Source organism: Giraffa tippelskirchi, chromosome 4 (assembly GCF_054371585.1).
Source record: "Giraffa tippelskirchi isolate mGirTip1 chromosome 4, T2T-mGirTip1v1.2.pri, whole genome shotgun sequence".
NCBI lineage: Eukaryota > Metazoa > Chordata > Mammalia > Artiodactyla > Giraffidae > Giraffa > Giraffa tippelskirchi.
Window position 1 is genome coordinate 178,857,900 of NC_137278.1, and position 19,289 is coordinate 178,877,188.

Genomic DNA, 19,289 nt, shown 5'->3' on the forward strand with positions numbered 1-19,289 from the left:
GTTGGAGGCTAATTACTTTGCAATATTGTAGTGGTTTTTGCCATACATTGACATGAATCAGCCATGGGTTTACATGTGTTCCCCATCCTGAACCCCCCTCCCACCTCCCTCCCCATCCCATCCCTCTGGGTCATCCCATTGCCCCAGCCCTGAGCATTTGTCTCATGCATCGAACCTGGAATGGTGTTCTGTTTCACATATGATAATATACATGTTTCAATGCTATTCTCTCAGACCGTCCCACCCTCACCTTCTCCCTCAGAGTCCATAAGACTGTTCTATGCATCTATGTCTCTTATTCTGTCTCACATATTAGGGTTATCACTACCATCTTTCAAATTCCATATATATGCATTAGTATACTGTATTGGTGTTTTTCTTTCTGGCTTACTTCACTCTGTATAATGGGCTCCAGTTTCATCCATTTCAATAGAACTGATTCAAATGTATTCTTTTTAATGGCTGAGTAATATTCCATTGTGTATATGTACCCCAGCTTCCTTATCCATTCGTCTGCTGATGGACATCTAGGTTGCTTCCATGTCCTGGCTATTGTAAACAGTGCTGCAATGAACATTGGGGTACACGTGTCTCTTTCAATTCTGGTTTCCTCGGTGTGTATGCCCAGCAGTGGGATTGTATTTTTAAGCCACTTTGTATGGGCCTGCTGAGTGAAGTTCATTAAAGTACTGTTAGTGTTGCAGGGATTTTAGCTTTTGATTCTATTGGGTCAATTCAGATTTTTCTAAAGATGTAAGCTCTCCACTAACTCTAGTACCTTACTTTTTTAAAGATATGTTGTTTGTGTGGGATGCTGGATTATAAAAAGGGAATTTTAGGATTTGTGAAAATCTATAGAAAGTGAAAATGGAGCATCATTCTAAACGTTGAGGATATTGTGTTTTGTGTTGTAAGACTTTCTGTAACTGTGTGGTACCCATTTTGGATAATAAATTGGCTGAATCAGAAACATTTAAGATTTCTTCTATAGGTAAACATGTTTGAGAGAATATATTTTTAAAACCAAATTAGGAAGCACCAAAGACAACATGAATTGTTTTTATTTTCTATTAAACAAAAATAGAAAATATTCTACAACCCACTTGTTAAAATGTTGCATTTATATTACCATATAGGGAGTCTAAACTGTTATCAATAAATTTATATTTTATTTCTGACTCATGAATTTAGAATTTTATAAATTAATTCTCACTAATTATTGATCAAATTTATTTAAGATTCTGGTTTTCTATGAGTTGATGTTTCATGTTAAAAAACAATTGTGCTAAATTCTAATGAACTATATGCCATTTTTGTAAAATATGTCATTGATACTGGTTCACCTTACTGTCTTGTTAGATTGTCTTCATAGAAAGATCTACTTAGGAAATAGTGAAGGAAGATATGATTATATTTTAATGTATCATATATAAAGTCAATTTTGTGTTTAAAATGCCTTTATAGCAATATTTAAAATTTCCTTTATAACATATCTCGAATGATTCATTGCTTTTATTTTGTGTTGACAATAAAATAAAACATTCTCTTTTAAAATGTTAATAAGCCAACTGAAAACTAGGAGTTTACAATTGTGCTTGATTTAAAAAAAAATAGTCCTAATAATCTCAATTAAAACACATGCAGGGGATCCTTAATCCATGAAATAGACTTTTCATGTGCATCAACTCAATGTGTATCTTTAGAACAATGCCTCCAAGCTTTTGCTGGCCATCATGGAAAGCAGACATGACAGTGAGAATGCAGAAAGGATTCTTTTCAACATGAGACCCAGAGAACTGGTAAGAAAACTTTTGAAAGTCATGTCAATAATGTGTAACCTAAAAGGGACAGTGTATAGTATACATGTCAGGGGAAAAGTCTACTGGCTTTCCCTGATCTACCAAGACATGATGGCACATCACGACCTGCCATTATCTCAGAAGGCTTATGAAAGCAAAGACCTGTGTGATTTGGATCCTTATGACTTCATTGGTTTATCTACTCTAAATACTTTTCTTAACCAGCTTGTTACACTTGACTGAAATATCTGCAAATTATTTTTGCCCCCCAAAAAAGTTTGCTTTAGTTTGTGTATTAGGATATATGTGAGGAAGATAAATAAAAATGTTTGTACCCCTCAAAAATTATATTTATACCTCTTTCTGAAAATAAAAGCAGAATAAATATCTTTTGCAATTGTCCTTAGTGAAACATGACACAGTGTTCAGCCTGGAGAAAGTTGCATGGAGACCTGATGGGAAATCCCCAGAGATCATTAGTGTTGTCTTCCTATTGGAGAAGTTATATTTTCCTCCTTACTGTAACATGGGAATTATGAAGAAATATCAGCATGCTTTAACAGCATTGAGTTTCAAACGCATTGAGAACATTCTCGAACTGTATAGCCAGTCCCCTAATAACTAAGTCCTAGTTGTTTGAGTACCCCTGTTGGTGCTACAGGCAACTCTATGAAGACACTTTTAATGTATAAGCAGGATAAGTTCATTGATGTGAAAGAGCATTTGCTAAAGATTAGAACAAATTGTGGGCCCAGGAGGTTCAGGGAAGGGACAGGGAAGCAATGTGTAATGTTAACAGGAAACATGAAAGGCTGAGAGAAGAGCAGAGAGGCAGGGAGGGTAGGGAAATATGACGTATGAAGGACCTCTTTTGCTCTTTAATAGTAAGGAATAGAGTGGAAGAATGCAGATAAAGAGAAAGATAGGTGCAATTTGATTTAACATATTTAATGACAGCATAGTATCTGCAAGGCGGTGGGCTAGGAAGAACAAGACACTTCCTCATCCTCATAGTTAAATGTGGATGGTGAGTTATGTTTTCATTCAACAGCAACTCTGCACAATGGTCCTTTGAAAATATCATTTCCTTTGTCTACAATACTATTGTCCCATCATCCACTTCCTCCTTGTGGCCCACCCTCAACCTCCTGCCTGAATTAATGCCCCTGCCCTGTACTTACTGAGTGCTTCACACTTATTCCTGCTGCAGGCAGGACTGTTATACTGGCCTCTTGCTGACTCTTCCACTGGATGGTAAGCTCTCTGTGGGCAGAAACTCTGTCATATCCACCATTGGGTCCTCAGGCAGAGGATGGTGTCTGTCCAGCACCATGTGTTCTTGTTATTAGTGGGCCCTTGATAAATAATGGATGCTTACCAGGGTTCCAAAGTCTCCTAATTTCATGGGAACTTTGGCACTGTCAGCTTTCAAAAATCAAAGCCAAATTTTCCAAGGAAAACAGAGGATTTTGTAGGAAAATAATTCCATAATCATTTAAATGAAGAAGGTTTCCAATGCCATTTTCATTTAGAATTCTTGTATATTTTTCAAGTCTTAGGAGGCATTCCAGTTTTTAATTATACCCCATAAACGAGGCAAATGCATGTTGTTTGTGGCATTTCAAGTCTTGATGTTCCTATTGGTTTTTTGATAGGTGGATGTGATGAAGAATGCCTATAACCAAGGATTGGAATGCGATCATGGGGATGATGAGGGCGGAGATGATGATGTGTCCCCAAAGGATGTTGGACACAATATCTATATCCTGGCCCATCAGGTATCACATTTTTTTTATCTTTGTATTGTTTTGCTAATCTTATCAATCTCATCTTATATTATGGCTTGATGTCAGTACTTTCAAGATCTGGTCCTTCCTTTTATTCAGCACTTGTGTCCTTTGCTCTGAGTCAAGAGAAGAAAAAGCTCCCAGAATGCCTGCTGGTGCCCCAGGGCTGTGGTCAGAACTGGTCCACAAGTAAACAATACTTGGTACCAAAAACTGGGCCAGCAAAGAGGAGACAATCCCATGTCGTAGCCTGAGGAATAGGTATCCATGGCAACAGACAGAAGTCTGGAAACAGAGAGGACAGAGGCTCCTAAGACAGAGAGTGTAAAGGAAAGGATGCATTCAGTTCGCAACAGACTTCTGGCCTCTTTGAGTTGTAGGCTGGCGTATTTCCTGCAGAGCATGTAAAGTGACAGCCTCTAACTGTTTTTTACCAGACTTCTAAAAAATGAGGCTAAATTCACATTCTTTCAAAGGAAAACCATTTCTATTTTGTGTTAGTATGAAAATGAGTGCTTGGTTAGTGTTATTTGATCTATTTAATTCTTTTAACCCGAAGATCCACTTCAAGCTTGCATCTTCTAATGTAGAATTGTTTTAGAAGTGAAAAAATTGAGATGTACATATGTCCATTTGATTTTATCTATATCAATTCAGTTCAGTCGTTCCGTCGTGTATGACTGTTTGCAACTGCAGCATGCCAGGCTTCCCTGTCCATCACCAACCCCCAGAGCATGCTCAAACTCATGTCCATCAAGTCGGTGATGCCAACCAACCATCTCATCCTCTGTCGTCCCCTTCTCCTCCTGCCTTCAATCTTTCCTGGCATCAGGGTCTTTTCCAAGGAGTCGGTTCTTCACATCATATAGCGATTATCTATATAGCTCTCACTTTTTTACAGAATAAAGTCTAAACTTCTAGACTGTCTTGCTAGTCATTTTCTCCTACTGACAATCTCTACCTTTTCCTGCTTCCCTGTATATCTTATCAGGTAATTGAACAAACATTGGTAGATATAAGTAAGACTGTGAATAGATTAACTTTCTATATTTAAAATTTTTCCAGTTTTATTGAGATGTAATAGACATACAGCACTGTGTAAGTTTAAGGTATTAAAATTTTCCTCTTTAGACAATTCTTACCCATCTCTGTCCTCATACATAACTGCCTAATGTATGTAACCTTGAGTATAATTTTTACAAAAAATTCAGAAAGGAGTTAAATTCTAAAAGATATTAATACAAGAAGCTGCGATAATTTTGTAGTATAGTTGCACCACTGAGAAGATTTTTAGGTCTCTCACAGTATGTTCTCAGCCACGTCCAACTGTTGCAACGCTATGGACTGTAGTCCATCAGGCTTCTCTGGCGGGGGGATTTTTCAGGCAAGAATAGTGGGTTGCTGTTCCCTTCTCCAGGGGATCTTTCCAACCCAGGGATCAAACCCGCATCACATCTCCTGCACATCTCCTGCATTGTCGTGGATTCTTTACCTGCTGAGCCATCAGGGAACCTTCTCACAGTATAGCAAAATTCATATATAGAACAGAAAAGGTCAGGGCAAATGGGTTATAGCTAGGAAGATGAGAGAATTCTAAGTATTGAGGAACTGAAAGCTAAGATGAAGAGATACACTGAAGAAAGTAGAACACAGAGATTTAAGAGGCAGAAAAGGTATAGTTTTAGAGAGAAAGAAATTGGGTGACAGCAATTGCATCAAGCCAGAGAAGGACTGTCCAGAGATTGAATGAGAGTAGAGAGGGAAAAAAAATCACAAACTGAGAATTAAAATCATATTGGCTTCTACAACAAAGATAGAAATACAGTGACACAGCACGTGTACATGAGCAAGACGTTATTTCAGGAGCTGTAGCATTGTGGAAGGAGAACAACTAAAAAAAGAGAAGAGCAGAGTGAGCAGTAATAAGTTTTACAAGGAAGTCAGGGAGTACGGCCACCCATCGTGTTCTCTTGACTGAAAGCTAGTCTCGCTCTGCCTGGAAAGGTTATTCTGCTGCCTGAGCAAGCAGCTACACAAGCAAGATCTAACCATGTGTCTTTCAAGTTGGAAGTGAACAACCCAACCAGCCAAGTCAGCCCTGAGACAAATAGAAGAGTAGATGTTTGAGCCAGATTACCTCGAACCCATGGAGAAGACATTTAAAAATGTAATCTCATGTTACCAGTTATGAGTGATGATAAAAATATTGTCAGGAAAGACCCATGTTAGGTCAGTTCAGTTTTAAGCAGATTAAATACAAGAGTAGAGATTAGTTTTTGTTTTTTGTTTTTTTGGTTTTTTTGGCCATGCCACATGACATGTGGGATGTGGGATCTCAGTTCCCTAACCCAGGAATCAAACCTGAGTCCCCTGCGTTGGAGCTCAGAGTTCTAACCACTGGACTGCCAGGGAAGTCCCAAGAATACAGATTTTTAAGACAAGTTAAGGTGAATGTTGAAAAGAGTGGAGAATAAGAATAAAGAATACAAAAGCTATTCTTAGATTGAAAGATAATGATTTAAATTATGAAAGAGGTTAAAATGAAGACAGCATAATGTCAGTGATTTTGATGGATCTGAGTTTATGAAAGTGCTTAGAGAGAAACAGATTCAACGATGATGGTGGAGTTGTCCAAGGAGTGGAAATTCAGAACTACCTGTTTAAAAAAAGTAATGAAGAGCTAAAAACTACTTACTGAAACGAAGAGATAATGGATGTAAAAATGGCCTGAATGGATATCTAGAGGTTTCTGAATCTCCCCCAAACCAAAATGTTAGAAAAGCAGTAGTATGCAGAGCTGCAATGGTACAAGATATAGGCACATAAATAAAGCCAGACTTCAGGAAGAGGGAGAATGTCAGACTGAGTGAGGGAAGGAGCTCTGGAATCCTTAAGGCCATGTGATTAAATTGTAAGAGTGTAAACATGAAACAGGAGTCCACAGGAGTCTAGGACAGGAATGCCAGATGTATGGAACAGTGTATGTAACCAATAGGGTAGTTAAGCAACGGTCTGCTCACTTTCTTACAATGACACAGGAAGTTGCTCCCTTGCCACTTTATACATGTATGCTCTATGGGGTGGCTCCTCCCACTAGTTTTAATGAAAAGTTCAGTTTTCACTCAGAAGAGAGCCAACCCGTGCTCTTTTGATCTTTCCTCAAGTGACTTCCTTAGCTTTCTCTAGGCCAGGATATTGTACTTGTTTCTTAGGAGGCAGAGATGGTGGCTGAGTTCCTTCCTTATGAATCTGTTGTCCAAATAGCCTCTGCACTGAGGCACAAATGCCAAAGACAGTGGTTGTAAGCCTTGCTTCAGAAATAGCCATGTAGCTGTGCTCCAAGAATTTTCTGGGGTCCAGGTTTGGCTGTGTCCATTGTGAATGTGGATTTGTTTGGCTCTGTCGTGCTGATGACCATGCATATTGGTTTCTGCCTTTGCACAGTTCAGTAATTCCAAAACTGAGGTTCAGCTTCCTCCTTGTTTTACTATAATCATCTTTTGCACAGACAGTCTATTTTGGTGCCCTCAGACTTTCAATTTTTGTTGTTATTCTTTTCATGGTAGTTGGGTAGTTCTGCTTTTTCTACCATTACATCCTTTTTGGCCCTTCCTGTGGTTGGTGTTACAAGAAACAAATAATGCTTCTTGTAAGTGTCTTGTCTGATCTACATAGAACTATCAATACCTGAAAAGGGGAATTTCTTAAGTTCTAATACCATAGTGTTATGCAGAGTAATTTCCTTAAAATTCAGCTATGTGTCCTTTTACATTTTCTGTCCTTCACATGCTCTTCTCATGCATCTCTGCCTCCTCTCTCTACTCTAGCTTTGGTCTTTTATATTCTACTTTCTTCCTATTCCTTCTCTTTATTCCTGTCTTTCTATAAAACAGCCATTGCATGAAATCTAGAACAATGTTCAGTACTTTAGATAAGTTTAACATATATGAAGTCCTGTTGTTTCTTTAGGGCTTCCCTGGTAGCTCAGATGGTAAAGAGTCCACCTGCAATGCAGGAGACTTGGGTTCGATTCCTGGGTTGGGAAGATCTCCTGGAGAAGGGAATGGCAACCCACTCCAGTATTCTTGCCTAAAGAAAATCCCATGGATGGAGGAGCCTGGAGGGCTACAGTCCATGGGGTCACACAGAGTCAGACATGACTGAGCGACCAACACACACACATTGTTTCTTTGATTCCATGTGGCAGTTCTGTTTTTATGAGACTTTATTTTATGTTAATTTTATTTTCTTCCCCCATTTTATTAAAATATAATTGACACATAATATTGTATAAGTTTAAGGTGTGAAGTATGTTGATTTGATACATTAGTTAATACCCAGTTTAGTCACATGATTGAGATTTTTCTTTTGTGTTGAGAACATTTAAGATCAACTCTTTTGGCAACTTTCAAGTTTATGATACAATATCACTAACTCTAATGACTGGGCTATACATTAAATCCTCAGAATTTGTTAATCTTTCAACTGAGAGTTTGACTCCCATACCTCCCTTCCCCCCCCCCACCTCCCAAACCCTGGTAAAAACCACTCTATCTCTGCTTCTCTGAGTTTGTCATTGTTAGATTCCACATATAAGTGATATCATGCAGCATTTATCCTTTTCTGTCTTACTTATTTCATTGAACATAGTGCTCTCAGGGTTCATCCAGGTCATTGCAAACAGAAAGACCTCCTTCTTCCTCATGGTTGAATAAGATTCCATTGTGTATCTATATTGGATATTCTTTATCCATTCATTGATTGAAAGACAACTACATTGCTTCCATGTCTTAGCTATTGTGAATAATGCTGCAGTGAACATGTGAGACCATTTATTTCAGTACCTACTAGAATTGAGAATCATATGGAGAAATGTAAAATGTTATGTGCCTTGCAGGATGCAGAGAAGTATTAGATAGCTTGCCTGTGGAAAGCAAAAATAACTCCTGGCTCTTAAGGCAAGAAAGAATGGATCACTTTAATTGGATATATGAAATCATTTTTAAATATAGGCTTTAAATTTTTTCATCATCATTTCCCCATGTCATTACATAGGCTTTGAAAACACAGTTTTAATGTCTGCATAATTGTTCACCATTTTATTGCACCATAATTTATTTAATCACTTTTTATTGTTAGACATTTAGGCTTCTAATGTTTTTGATATTATAAATTATGCTACGATTAACATCCTCATACATTAATGTTTGTCTGCTGCACTGACTATTTCCCTAGGATAAATTCCAAGAAGTTTAATTACTAGGTTTCACGGTAGTAACTATTTTATGGTTCTTGGTGCACATTATAAAATTGTTTTTCACCATGTGATGGTAATCATCTTACTGAATCCTAAAATTATTACCATTTAAATAAAGATTCACCAAGTTGAATAGTGTCAGGAACACAGTGACCACTCATCACATGTTTGTTGAATAAATTAATGAGGTAGATGAAAAGGAATTTCATTTTTATCCACATCTTTTGGATTCCTAATAAAATGAATTGTCTTTTAATATGTGATTTGGTCATTTCTATTTATTCTCTGAATTGCTTGAAAATGTGTCTGTCCATTCTTCATTTGGGTTTCATTTTTTTCTTTGTGAATTTTAAATCTTATGACAAATCTTAGTCAAAGTAGTTACATCTGCTTCATCCTGGTTCATTTGCTTTCTAATGTTTTAATGACATTTTTTTCTACTACCTTGATATCTTTAAATACTCACCTAGATTTTCTTCTGGTATGTAGGAAATTCAGTTTTTGCTCTTAATTGTTCAATTTTTCCATGTCATAATGCAGGAATAATATTAGTGGTAACAGCAGTCTGGGAGGGCAGGGTTTCCAATAATTATGTGACTGTGATGTATGTAGGACATTAGAGACCAGAGCCAAAACCCAAACCTTCAGGGCCAAGCAAAAATAGGTGATGTGGGGGCAGGTGAGGCTGGCACTATCTGGTGATCTGGTAAGCACTAAATTTCCTCTTCCTCCACTATTTCAAAATGTCTGAATTTTTAAATTTAAAAAATTGTGAAATCTAATTTTAAAAAATTGACAGCTCATTCAGAATTTTTAAAAACATCAAGCATGCCAACCAAAATTTACCAGCAGGCAGAATGCAACTTACAAACCATAGTTTGCCACTTGTGGATTTGTTTAGTCACTAAGTCGTGTCCAACTCTTTGACCTCATGGACTGTTGCCTGCCAGGCTCCTCTGTCCATGGGATATTCCATGTAAGAATACTGGAATGGGTTGCCACTTCCTTCTCCAGGGGATCTTCCTGGCCCAAGGATCAAACCCACATCTCCTACATTAGCAGGTGGATTCTTTACCACTGAGCCACCAAGGAAGCCCACTTGTGGACTAAGGGATCTGAAATTCTCATTCACTTTTTATTCAATTGTAGAGACTTTTTGAGTGCTTTACGTGATGTCCGGCACTGTACTAGATACTAGGAATACAGCAGTGAGGGAAACCAGTAAGAAGTCAGCTCTCAGGGGACTTAGATTCTGACTGGCAGCAGTGATGAGTCGACAAACCAAAGAGAGCAGATAGTCATAAAAGCTAGGCAGTGAGTGAGAAGAGGGTGGGATGAAAGACACTCGGGAGGTGTATTGTAGAATGACTGATCAGGAGAGTTTTCTCTAGGGAGGTGAAATTGAAGCTAGATCTAGGTGAAAAAAGCAGAAGTCAGCAGCATGTAATGGGGCAGTGTGGGGGAGCATCCCAGAGATATCTGGAAAGTGGCAATAAGCTTGGCATGTTTCCGGGAGTAGAAGACCTGCATAGCTGGACCCTCAACCAGCTCCCAGCGCTTAAATACTATACTGATCACACACACTGCACCTGAGGCTCATTTATTATAAGATTATCATTCAGGAACATTTATTGATTGAGCACTTCTTTTTTTTTTTTTTTTTGGCTTTGCTGGATCTTCATTGCTGTGTGGACTTTTCTTTAGTGGCAGTGAGCAGGGGCTACTCTTGGTTGTGGTTAATGGACTTCTCATTGTGGTGGCTTCTTTTGTTGCAGAGCACTGGCTCTATGTTGCACAGACTTCAGTAGTTGTGGCACATGGGCTTAGTTGCTCTGCAGCATGTGGGATCTTCATGGACCAGAAATCAAACCTGTGTCCCCTGCTTTGGCAGGCAGATTCTTAACTACTGGACCACCACAGGTATCCCTTGCCCTTGCTTTTTCCCTCCTACTGAACATCTCTTATATCAGGCATCGTTTTAGTTGCTGAGATAGAACATAAATAAAGTTGCCGTCAAAAAGCTCACAGTTAAGTGTGTGTTGGAGCGGGGAGAGCTAAGTTGCTTCAGTTGTCTCCGACTCTGTGTGACCTTATGACTTGCAGCCCACTAGGCTCCTCTGTCCATGGGATTCTGCAGGCAAAAATACTGGAGTGGGTTGCCATGCCCTCTTCCAGGGGATCTTCCCTACCCAGGGATCGAACCTGTGTCTCTTATGTCTACCTGCATTGGCAGGCAGGTTCTTTACCACTAGCACCACCTGGGAAGCCCTAGAGTGGAGAGAGGGAGACAGATTAAATTATGATAATCTAACATACTTTTGTTAAAATGGAGGTATGTACAAGACACGCTTCTCTTAAGTCAGGAGAGAATTCATGGAAGTGACACTTGAACTGAATCTTGACAAATAGGGGAATTGGGGAAAACATTCCAGGCAGAGGCAACAACTTCAGCAAAAATACACCATAGACATTTTAGAGAAAGGGACTCCTTTGGGGAATATTGGTAAGGATTTGGTATGGTATCTACTTATGTCTTTATTTGAAATGAATTACAATAATTTGAATTGAGTCAACATCTTTCATAACTGTAATGACCCTGATTGTAAGCATTTAACAGATGTTGCATGATTGAGTGAATGAATGAACAGGACATGATATACTCTAAAACTTTAATATTTTTAACATAAGTATTATAATTAAAAAACAAAGATATTGTCCTGTTCTCACTACCACAATCAAAATTAATCGTATTTTCCCCCACTGGAGTATAAATCCTGTGCACAAACAATTATTGTTTCTGTTCCTGTGCTAAGTATTATACCTAGCTATAGTAGATACTCAACAAGAGTTTGGGAGAATAATGTTTTGCAAAAATTCATGCATGCTGATAGTATTTTTATATAATACAGGTACTCTGAGATTTACAGAATCCTGCAAAATTGACATTAGCATTCTCACAGTCAAGGATATTACTCAACTGCTGTGGACTTTCTTTTTAATTTTGTAGTTTATTCTTTACCAGTCATGTAAGCAAACTACATAGACAGGACCCTATAATATCTTCCCTCATATCAGGAACTTTTCTTACTTTCATTCAGGATACCATCTTTCCTCTGAACTAGCAAAGTATCTCTTCTTGTTTTTAAAATTCATTTAGTATTACCTTAGTTCCTCTAAAGCTCAAATTGAAACCTAGTTACCCTATTTCCAATCAACAGTGGTCTTTGTTTTGAGTTCTGTTACGTCCACCACCCCCCAAACTGCTTACATTCTTTCTCACTAGCTTATGCTGTGTATAATTCTAGAATTGTTCTTTATTTCATGTATGTAAGTCTTGGCTACATAGTTAGTAGTAGATTCGCAAAATCTGAGCACCCATGAAGCCTCATTTAAAAACTTTTTTTTCATGAAGAAAACTATCTCAGGGAAAAATGCTTAGTTATTTAACCCCTCAAAGAGGCTCCTGCATATCTTTCAACAAGCACCAAAGAATCTTTGGATTACTGCCATTCATATAACCTCTCAGAGTCCTGATTAGTGGGAGCAGTAAAAAAAAAAATTGTAGTCTAGGAAGTGGGTTGTAATTGGACTTCTAATTGTTAGTTTGGTGTGAGGATCATCAGGTCAAATTCAGTGGAAGCAATTATTTCTCTGCTTAACATTTCATGTTTGGTGGACTTATATTTATTTCTGAGTGGCATTATTAGAGCATCAATCTGAATTCTAGGAATGTAGAAGGCCTTTGTTGTGTCTTCAGCCCCTCTTTAAAAATTTTTTTTTTATTATTATCATGTACCTGTTTTTTGACTGTGCTATTTTCATTGGACTTCCTTAGTGGCTCAGACAGTAAAGTGTCTGCCTGTAATACAAGAGACCTGGGTTCGACCCTGGGACAGGAAGATCTCCTGGAGAAGGGAATGGCAACCCACTCCCGTATCCTTGCCTAGAGAATTAGGTGGACAGAGGAGTCTGGCGGGTACAGTCCACAGGGTGGCAAGTTTTTCTCTAGTTGTAGCAAGCAGGGGCCACTCTTTAACTGTGATGTGTGGCCTTCTCACTGCAGTGGCTTCTCTTATTTTGGAGCATGGGCTCTAGGGCACATGGGCTCAGTGTTTGTGGCTCCTGGGCTCTCGAGCACAGGCTCAAATGTTGCGGCACATGGGATCCTCCTGGATCAGGAATCAAACCTGCATCTCCTACACTAGTAGGTGGATTCTTTCCCTCTGAGCCCCCAGGGAAGCCCTCTTTGGCTCCTCTTTAGGTCTGCTCTGATTTCAACTATATTCTTGAATTCAAAGTCTATTAGTAGAGCTAGAGATACCTGGCAGGGCTGTTTCCATATATTTTTTCTCCATGCAGAGAAATACATACATCCCCTACCATATTTTAACCTTTTGAGTTGTTACCGTGTCCCCAAGCAAAGCCAGTATCTCTTTTTTTTCCCTTCAGGGGTGAGAGGATGGTAGGAACTGCCATCCTGTTTCAAGGACTAGGGTGCTTCCTGTCATGCTGATGGAATTTGTTATTAATTTTTTATTAATGAGTTGTTATTGCGCATTAATCTGTTTTTTTCCCTTAAAATTCTATTCTCACAGCTTGAGCTATATTCATTTTAAGGGATATGCATATACATAGCTAAGTAGCTAAATTTTAATTTATACCAAAGTCATATGAAATGTATGTATTGCTCAGATTACTTAAAATGTTTTCCCTAGAGACCTAGGCTGCTTCACCTTTCTGCCACTTCTGTTTTCTTATGCTGATATGTAGTCATCAGCGTTTCTTCATTTTATTCATAGAAACGGAAGGATGGGCCTGTAATTGGATACATGACTTCCATCCTTAATTTCTTTGAAGGATTTTAACTAACTTAACAATTACTTCTTCTTTCACTTCAGTTCAGTTCAGTCGTTCAGTCATGTCTGACTCTTTGCAACTCCATGAATTGCAGCACGCCAGGCCTCCCTGTCCATCACCAACTCCCGGAGTTTACCCAAACCCATGTCCATCGAGTCAGTGATGCCATCCAACCATCTCATCCTCTGTCGTCCCCTTCTCCTCCTGCCCCCAATCATACCCAGCATTAGGGTCTTTTCCAACGAGTCAACTCTTCGCATGAGGTGGCCAAAGTATTGCAGTTTCAGCTTCAACATCAGTCCTTCCAATGAACACCCAGGACTGATCTCCTTTAAGATGGGTTGATTGGATCTCCTTGCAGTCCAAGGACTCTCAAGAATCTTCTCCAACACCACAGTTCAAAAGCATCAATTCTGTGGCGCTCAGCTTTCTTCACCGTCCAACTCTCACATCCATACATGACCACTGGAAAAACCATAGCCTTGACTAGACAGACTTTTGTTGGCAAAGTAATGTCTCTGCTTTTAAATATGCTATCTAGATTAGCCATAACCTTCCTTCCTTCTTTACTATTGCTTGCATTGCAGAGAGTAGAAAACACGATTGGGTTTTCAACTCACAGTCATATGTTGGCTAAAATATGGTACAAACTGCTTAACTCGTATTCACCCTGAACTCTGTGTTCTCTCCATTAGCTGATTATGTCACTCAACTTCTCTGACTTCAGCTTTCTCTGGGGGGGGGTGGAGAACAAAACATGAGTATCCATGAGCTATGTTTGCAAAGTGAACTTCCAGAGATTTGTTGGACACTAACTAGAGAGTGCTGCTGCTGCTAAGTCGCTTCAGTTGTGTCCGACTCTGTGCGACCCCACAGGCGGCAGCCCACCAGGCTCCACCGTCCCTGGGATTCTCCAGGCAAGAACACTGGGGTGGGTTGCCATTTCCTTCTCCAATGCATGAAAGTGAAAAGTGAAAGTGAAGTTGCTCAGTCATGTCCGACTCTTCGAAACCCAGTGGACTGCAGCCTACCAGGCTCCTCCGTCCATGGGATTTTCCAGGCAAGAGTACTGGAGTGGGTTGCCGTTGCCTTCTGTGAGAGTAGTTGAACCTTAATGACTCTTTTATTGAGTTAGATTATGTTTTAAGTAATGTAACAAAGTAACTAATTGGACTGCAAGGAGATCAAACCAGTCAATCCTAAAGGAAATCAACCCTGAATATTCATTGGAAGGACTGATGCTGAAGCTGAAGCTCCAGTACTTTGGGCACCTGATGTGACGGGCCGACTCATTAGAAAAGACCCTGATGCTGGGAAAGATTGAGGGCAAGAGGAGAAGGGAGAGACAGAGGATGAGATGGTTGCATGGCATCATCAACTCAATGGACATGAGTTTGAACAAACTCTGGGAGATGGTGAAGGACAGGGAAACCAGGCGTGCTTCAGTCCATGAAGTCACAGAGTTGGACATGACTTAGCATCTGAACAGGCTTCCCTAATGGCTCAGATGGTAAAGCGTCTGCCCACAATGCGGGTAGACCTGGGTTCTATCCCTGGGTTGGGAAGATCCCCTGGAGAAGGAAATGGCAACCCACTCCAGTACCCTTGCCTGGAAAATCCCATGGACAGAGGAGCCTGGTAGGCCTACAGTCCATGGGGTCGCAGAGTCGGACATGGCTGAGCGACTTCACTCCGCTAGCATCTGAACAAGAACAACAAAACTAACCAGCTACTAGATATTTGTTTTTACCTTACCTACTTATAAAAGGAATTTGAGGTTGAATAAGAAATGCACTTGTGTAATTAGACTGTTAGAATACAAGATCAAAAGGCTTGAGAAGGAAAAGAATCGAAATATGCTAAGTATCTTACCCAATATCCTTCTTGTTTATCAGTGGTAGCACTGAGCTTCTTGGTAATTACCAAGAGCGAAAAATAATCGGCAACACAAGTCATATCTATACTATTCATTTATGACCAACTTAATACTGGTATTTAATTCTAAAAGAAACATATACAAGTTCAGAAGACAGCATGGTAAACAATGTTTTCTAAACTGTTCTGCAGAACACACCAGAAAAAAAATGAACATAGCTGTTTTTAGTCTTCAGGGATAAATAATGATCTATATTTTTGAGTTATAATCAAGAGTTGAATATAAATAAATGTGAAGCATGTACGACAGTCATTCTGAAAATAGGTATGTAAGATCACTTCATAGAGAGACTTTCATATTGTAGAAACTTTCCAATATGTGAATTTAGTTGAAAAAACTTTTTTAAATGTCAAGAGATTATTTTATCAAATAACAGAAAATACACTTATCGTAATTGCCCAGCTACGTGAAAAACCTGCTGTTAGTCTTGGCAAATAGATATGTAGAAATGCAAGCAATTAAAGGAACTTTGCCTGAAAACTGAACATAATTGCAAGTTTTCTTGTCTCAAAGAAATAGGAAAACCAGGATCAGCTATTTTCCCACTACAAGAAAGATATTTTTCTATGTTGCTATCATATGGCAGTTTGACATAAGAAAATACATTGTTGTTGTTCAGTTGCTGTAGTGTCTGACACTTTGCAACACCATGGACCATAGTCCTTGAGGCTCCTCTGTCCTCCACTTTATCCTTGCGTTTGCTCAGATGTTGAGTTGGTGATGCTATTTAACCATCTCATCCTCTGCTACCCCCCTTTCCTTTTACCTTCATTCTTTCCCAGCATCAGGGGAAAATATTACTAACTAATATTATTTTGAGCATTAATTTGTCTATGTTTCTTGGCAACCAAGGCACAGAAAGAAATATTTAAGTTACATGATAATATATAATGTAAAATAACACCCCACCCAAACCCAGGCCCCCCAAAACAACAAACCCATACTGATGATTAGTGAAGCACAACACTTCATTGTACCTGAGGCATATAGGAATTGATTGAGGGAACCTTCACTAGTAGTATTAATTACTGGTCATATGATAGAAGTTTAGATTAATACAACTTCGCAATTTTAAAAGGCCTGTCATATTCTAAATTTTAAAAAGTACTTAGCTGTATCCTGTTGCCATACAGCAAAATAATAGAAGACAATTATATTTTCAGAAACAACTTTAACATGATATAAAGACTGACAATTGTCTCCACAAATATTCTTACATACACATCCAGCACCTGGACAGAGCCTGGTGCATCAGAAGTGCTCCATCAACTTTAAGGCTCATCAGATTTATTTTCATGACTTTAAATTCATTCTCAGTTCATTCTTAAGTCAATGTAAGTTTATTGATCATGTACTATCACCTGGCTATGTTCTCAGCAAACAGATGCAGATTCCATGCTCAATGAGCCTGATCCCTGAGGTCACATCGCCAGTTCCTTTTGGGTCAGCTATTCTAGAGACACCAACTGTGCCACAGATGGAGAAATCTGAGGGCATGACAGTGAGATATAGTCTCTACTCTCATGGAATTTACCCTTTATTACTGGGAGACATAAAGACAATCAAGAGCTTTCCTGGTGGCAGCAAAGAATATACCTGCCAATGCAGGAGATACGGGTTCGATCTCTGGGTTGGGGAGATCCTCCAGAGAAGGAAATGGCAATCCACAACAGTATTCCTGCCTGGGAGATCCCACAGACAGAGGATCCTGCTGGGCTACAGTCCATGGTGTCACAAAAGAGTCAGACACGACTGAGTAACTAAACAACAACCACATAAAGACAATCACAGCATAGCAACCCTGTGGACAGTGTGTCCCTGGGATGCTCTGGGATCTCAGGTTATAAGTGTGCACAGGAAAGTGAGTGTATGGCTGAGACAGAGAGGGAGAGAGAGTCGGAGGAACAGAGACTCACTTTCCCCCTACTCGATCATTTGCTCAGCATTCAAGCAGGCAAATCAGCTTCTCTAAAAAAAAAACCCTAGCCCATTGACCCGTAGCTCTGCTCCCATTTTTAGCAAAACGATCAAAAGTTGTATACAATTGCTACCTCCGTTTCCTCTTTCTGTTCTCTCTGAAATCCCTCCCTGCCAGGCTTTCCTCCTGACCATGCCATCAGGACAGCTCCTAACGAGGTCACCAGTGACTGCCACCTGAATAATTGAATGGCTTGTCCTTAGTCTTCATCGTATTTCTCCTGTCACTAACATTTCACACCGTGGGATGCTCTCTTCTTGAAATACTTAGCTTTCTTGCTGCACAGTTTTCTACTCTTTCTGCCTTCTTCCCAGCACTGGTTCCTATTCCTCTCCCATTTCTATCAGAAGGGGAGTTCCAGGACCCATTCCACGGCTCTGGTCTTCTCAATGGACACTCAGATGATCTCATTCTGTCACGTGACTTTATAAACACCAGATGTACCATAATCAGCTCCCAGTTTATATCTTCAACCTGAGCCTCTCCTCTGAACGCCAGATTTGTACATCCAACTGCTTAAGATCTTCATTTGAATGTCTTTTTAGGCATCTTGTTCGTGTGTACTTGGTCACTCAGTTGTCTCCAACTCTTAGCCACCCCATGGACTGTAGTCCACCAGGCTCCTCTGTCCATGTAATTTTCCCCCAAGAATACTGGAGTGGGTTTCCATTTCCTTCTCCAGGGCTCTTCTTGACCCAGATATCAAAACCTCATCTTTTACATCCCCTGCTTTGACAGGTGGGTTCTTTACCACCGTGCCACCCAGGAAGTCTGCATTTGAATGTCTTTTTAGGCATCTCACACTTTACATATTTGTAATGAAACTCTTGATTCTGCCACAGTCTTTTTAACTTAGATAGAGACCCAGACCCTAAAAACCTGAGTTTTATTTTATTCATGTATGTGTTGCCCAGTGCACAGGACTGTGTTTGATACCGTAAATACTTTGAGTGAGTGATTAAATGAGTGACTATTACAGTTAACAAGTGCCATAGATGACTAGAAAGGGAAGAGGTTGGCATTGGTGTTACTGTAGAGGGCTTTGTGGAGGGGCTAACATTTTATTTTATTTTAAAAAATATTTATTTATTTAGCTCTATCAGGTCTTAGTCGCTGCATGTAGAATCTTCAATTATGTCATGGAAACTCTTAGATGTGGCTTGTGGGATCTAGTTGCCTGACCTGGGATTGAACCCAAGGCCCTCTGTTGGGAGCTCGGAGTCTTAGCTAATGGACCACCAGGGATTCCCAAGGGGGCTAACATATTAGATAAACCTTGTGTATTGATAAAATTTGTTTTGTTCAGCCACTAACTTATGTCCAACTCTTTGAGACTCCATAGACTGCAGCATGCCGGTCTTCCCTGTCCTTCACCATCTCCCAGAATTGGTCAAACTCATGTCCATTGAGTTGATGATGCCATCAAACCATCTCATCCTCTGTTTCCCCCTTCTCCTCCTGCCTTCAGTCTTTCCCAGCATCAGGATCTTTTATATTGAATTGGCTCTTCACATCAGATGGCCAAAGTACTGGAACTTCAGCTTCAGCATCAGTCCTTTCAATGAATATTCAGGGTTAATTTCCTTTAGGATTGACTGGTTTGATCTTGTTTTCCAAGGGACTTTCAACAGTGTTCTCCAGAACCACAGTTCAAAAGCATCAGTTCTTTGGTGCT

The 19,289-nt window shown here is 39.6% G+C and overlaps 1 protein-coding gene across 6 annotated transcripts in view; it reads left to right on the top strand.

Annotated features, from left to right (window-relative positions):
* ITPR2 (inositol 1,4,5-trisphosphate receptor type 2) overlaps nucleotides 1-19,289 on the top strand; it is a 563,179-nt gene that overhangs the window by 397,718 nt on the left and 146,172 nt on the right. For 5 of the 6 annotated variants that reach the window (XR_014051645.1, XM_081483690.1, XM_081483688.1 and 2 more), the window contains 2 exons: nucleotides 1,704-1,799; nucleotides 3,455-3,577. The exons of the other annotated variant lie outside the window; for it this stretch is intronic. Coding sequence is in view for 4 of the 5 variants with exons in the window: in XM_081483690.1 (XP_081339816.1) it covers nucleotides 1,704-1,799; nucleotides 3,455-3,577 (219 nt within the window). In the remaining variant the exon portion in view is untranslated. The remainder of the gene's footprint in view (nucleotides 1-1,703; nucleotides 1,800-3,454; nucleotides 3,578-19,289) is intronic. 6 annotated transcript variants of the gene reach the window in all.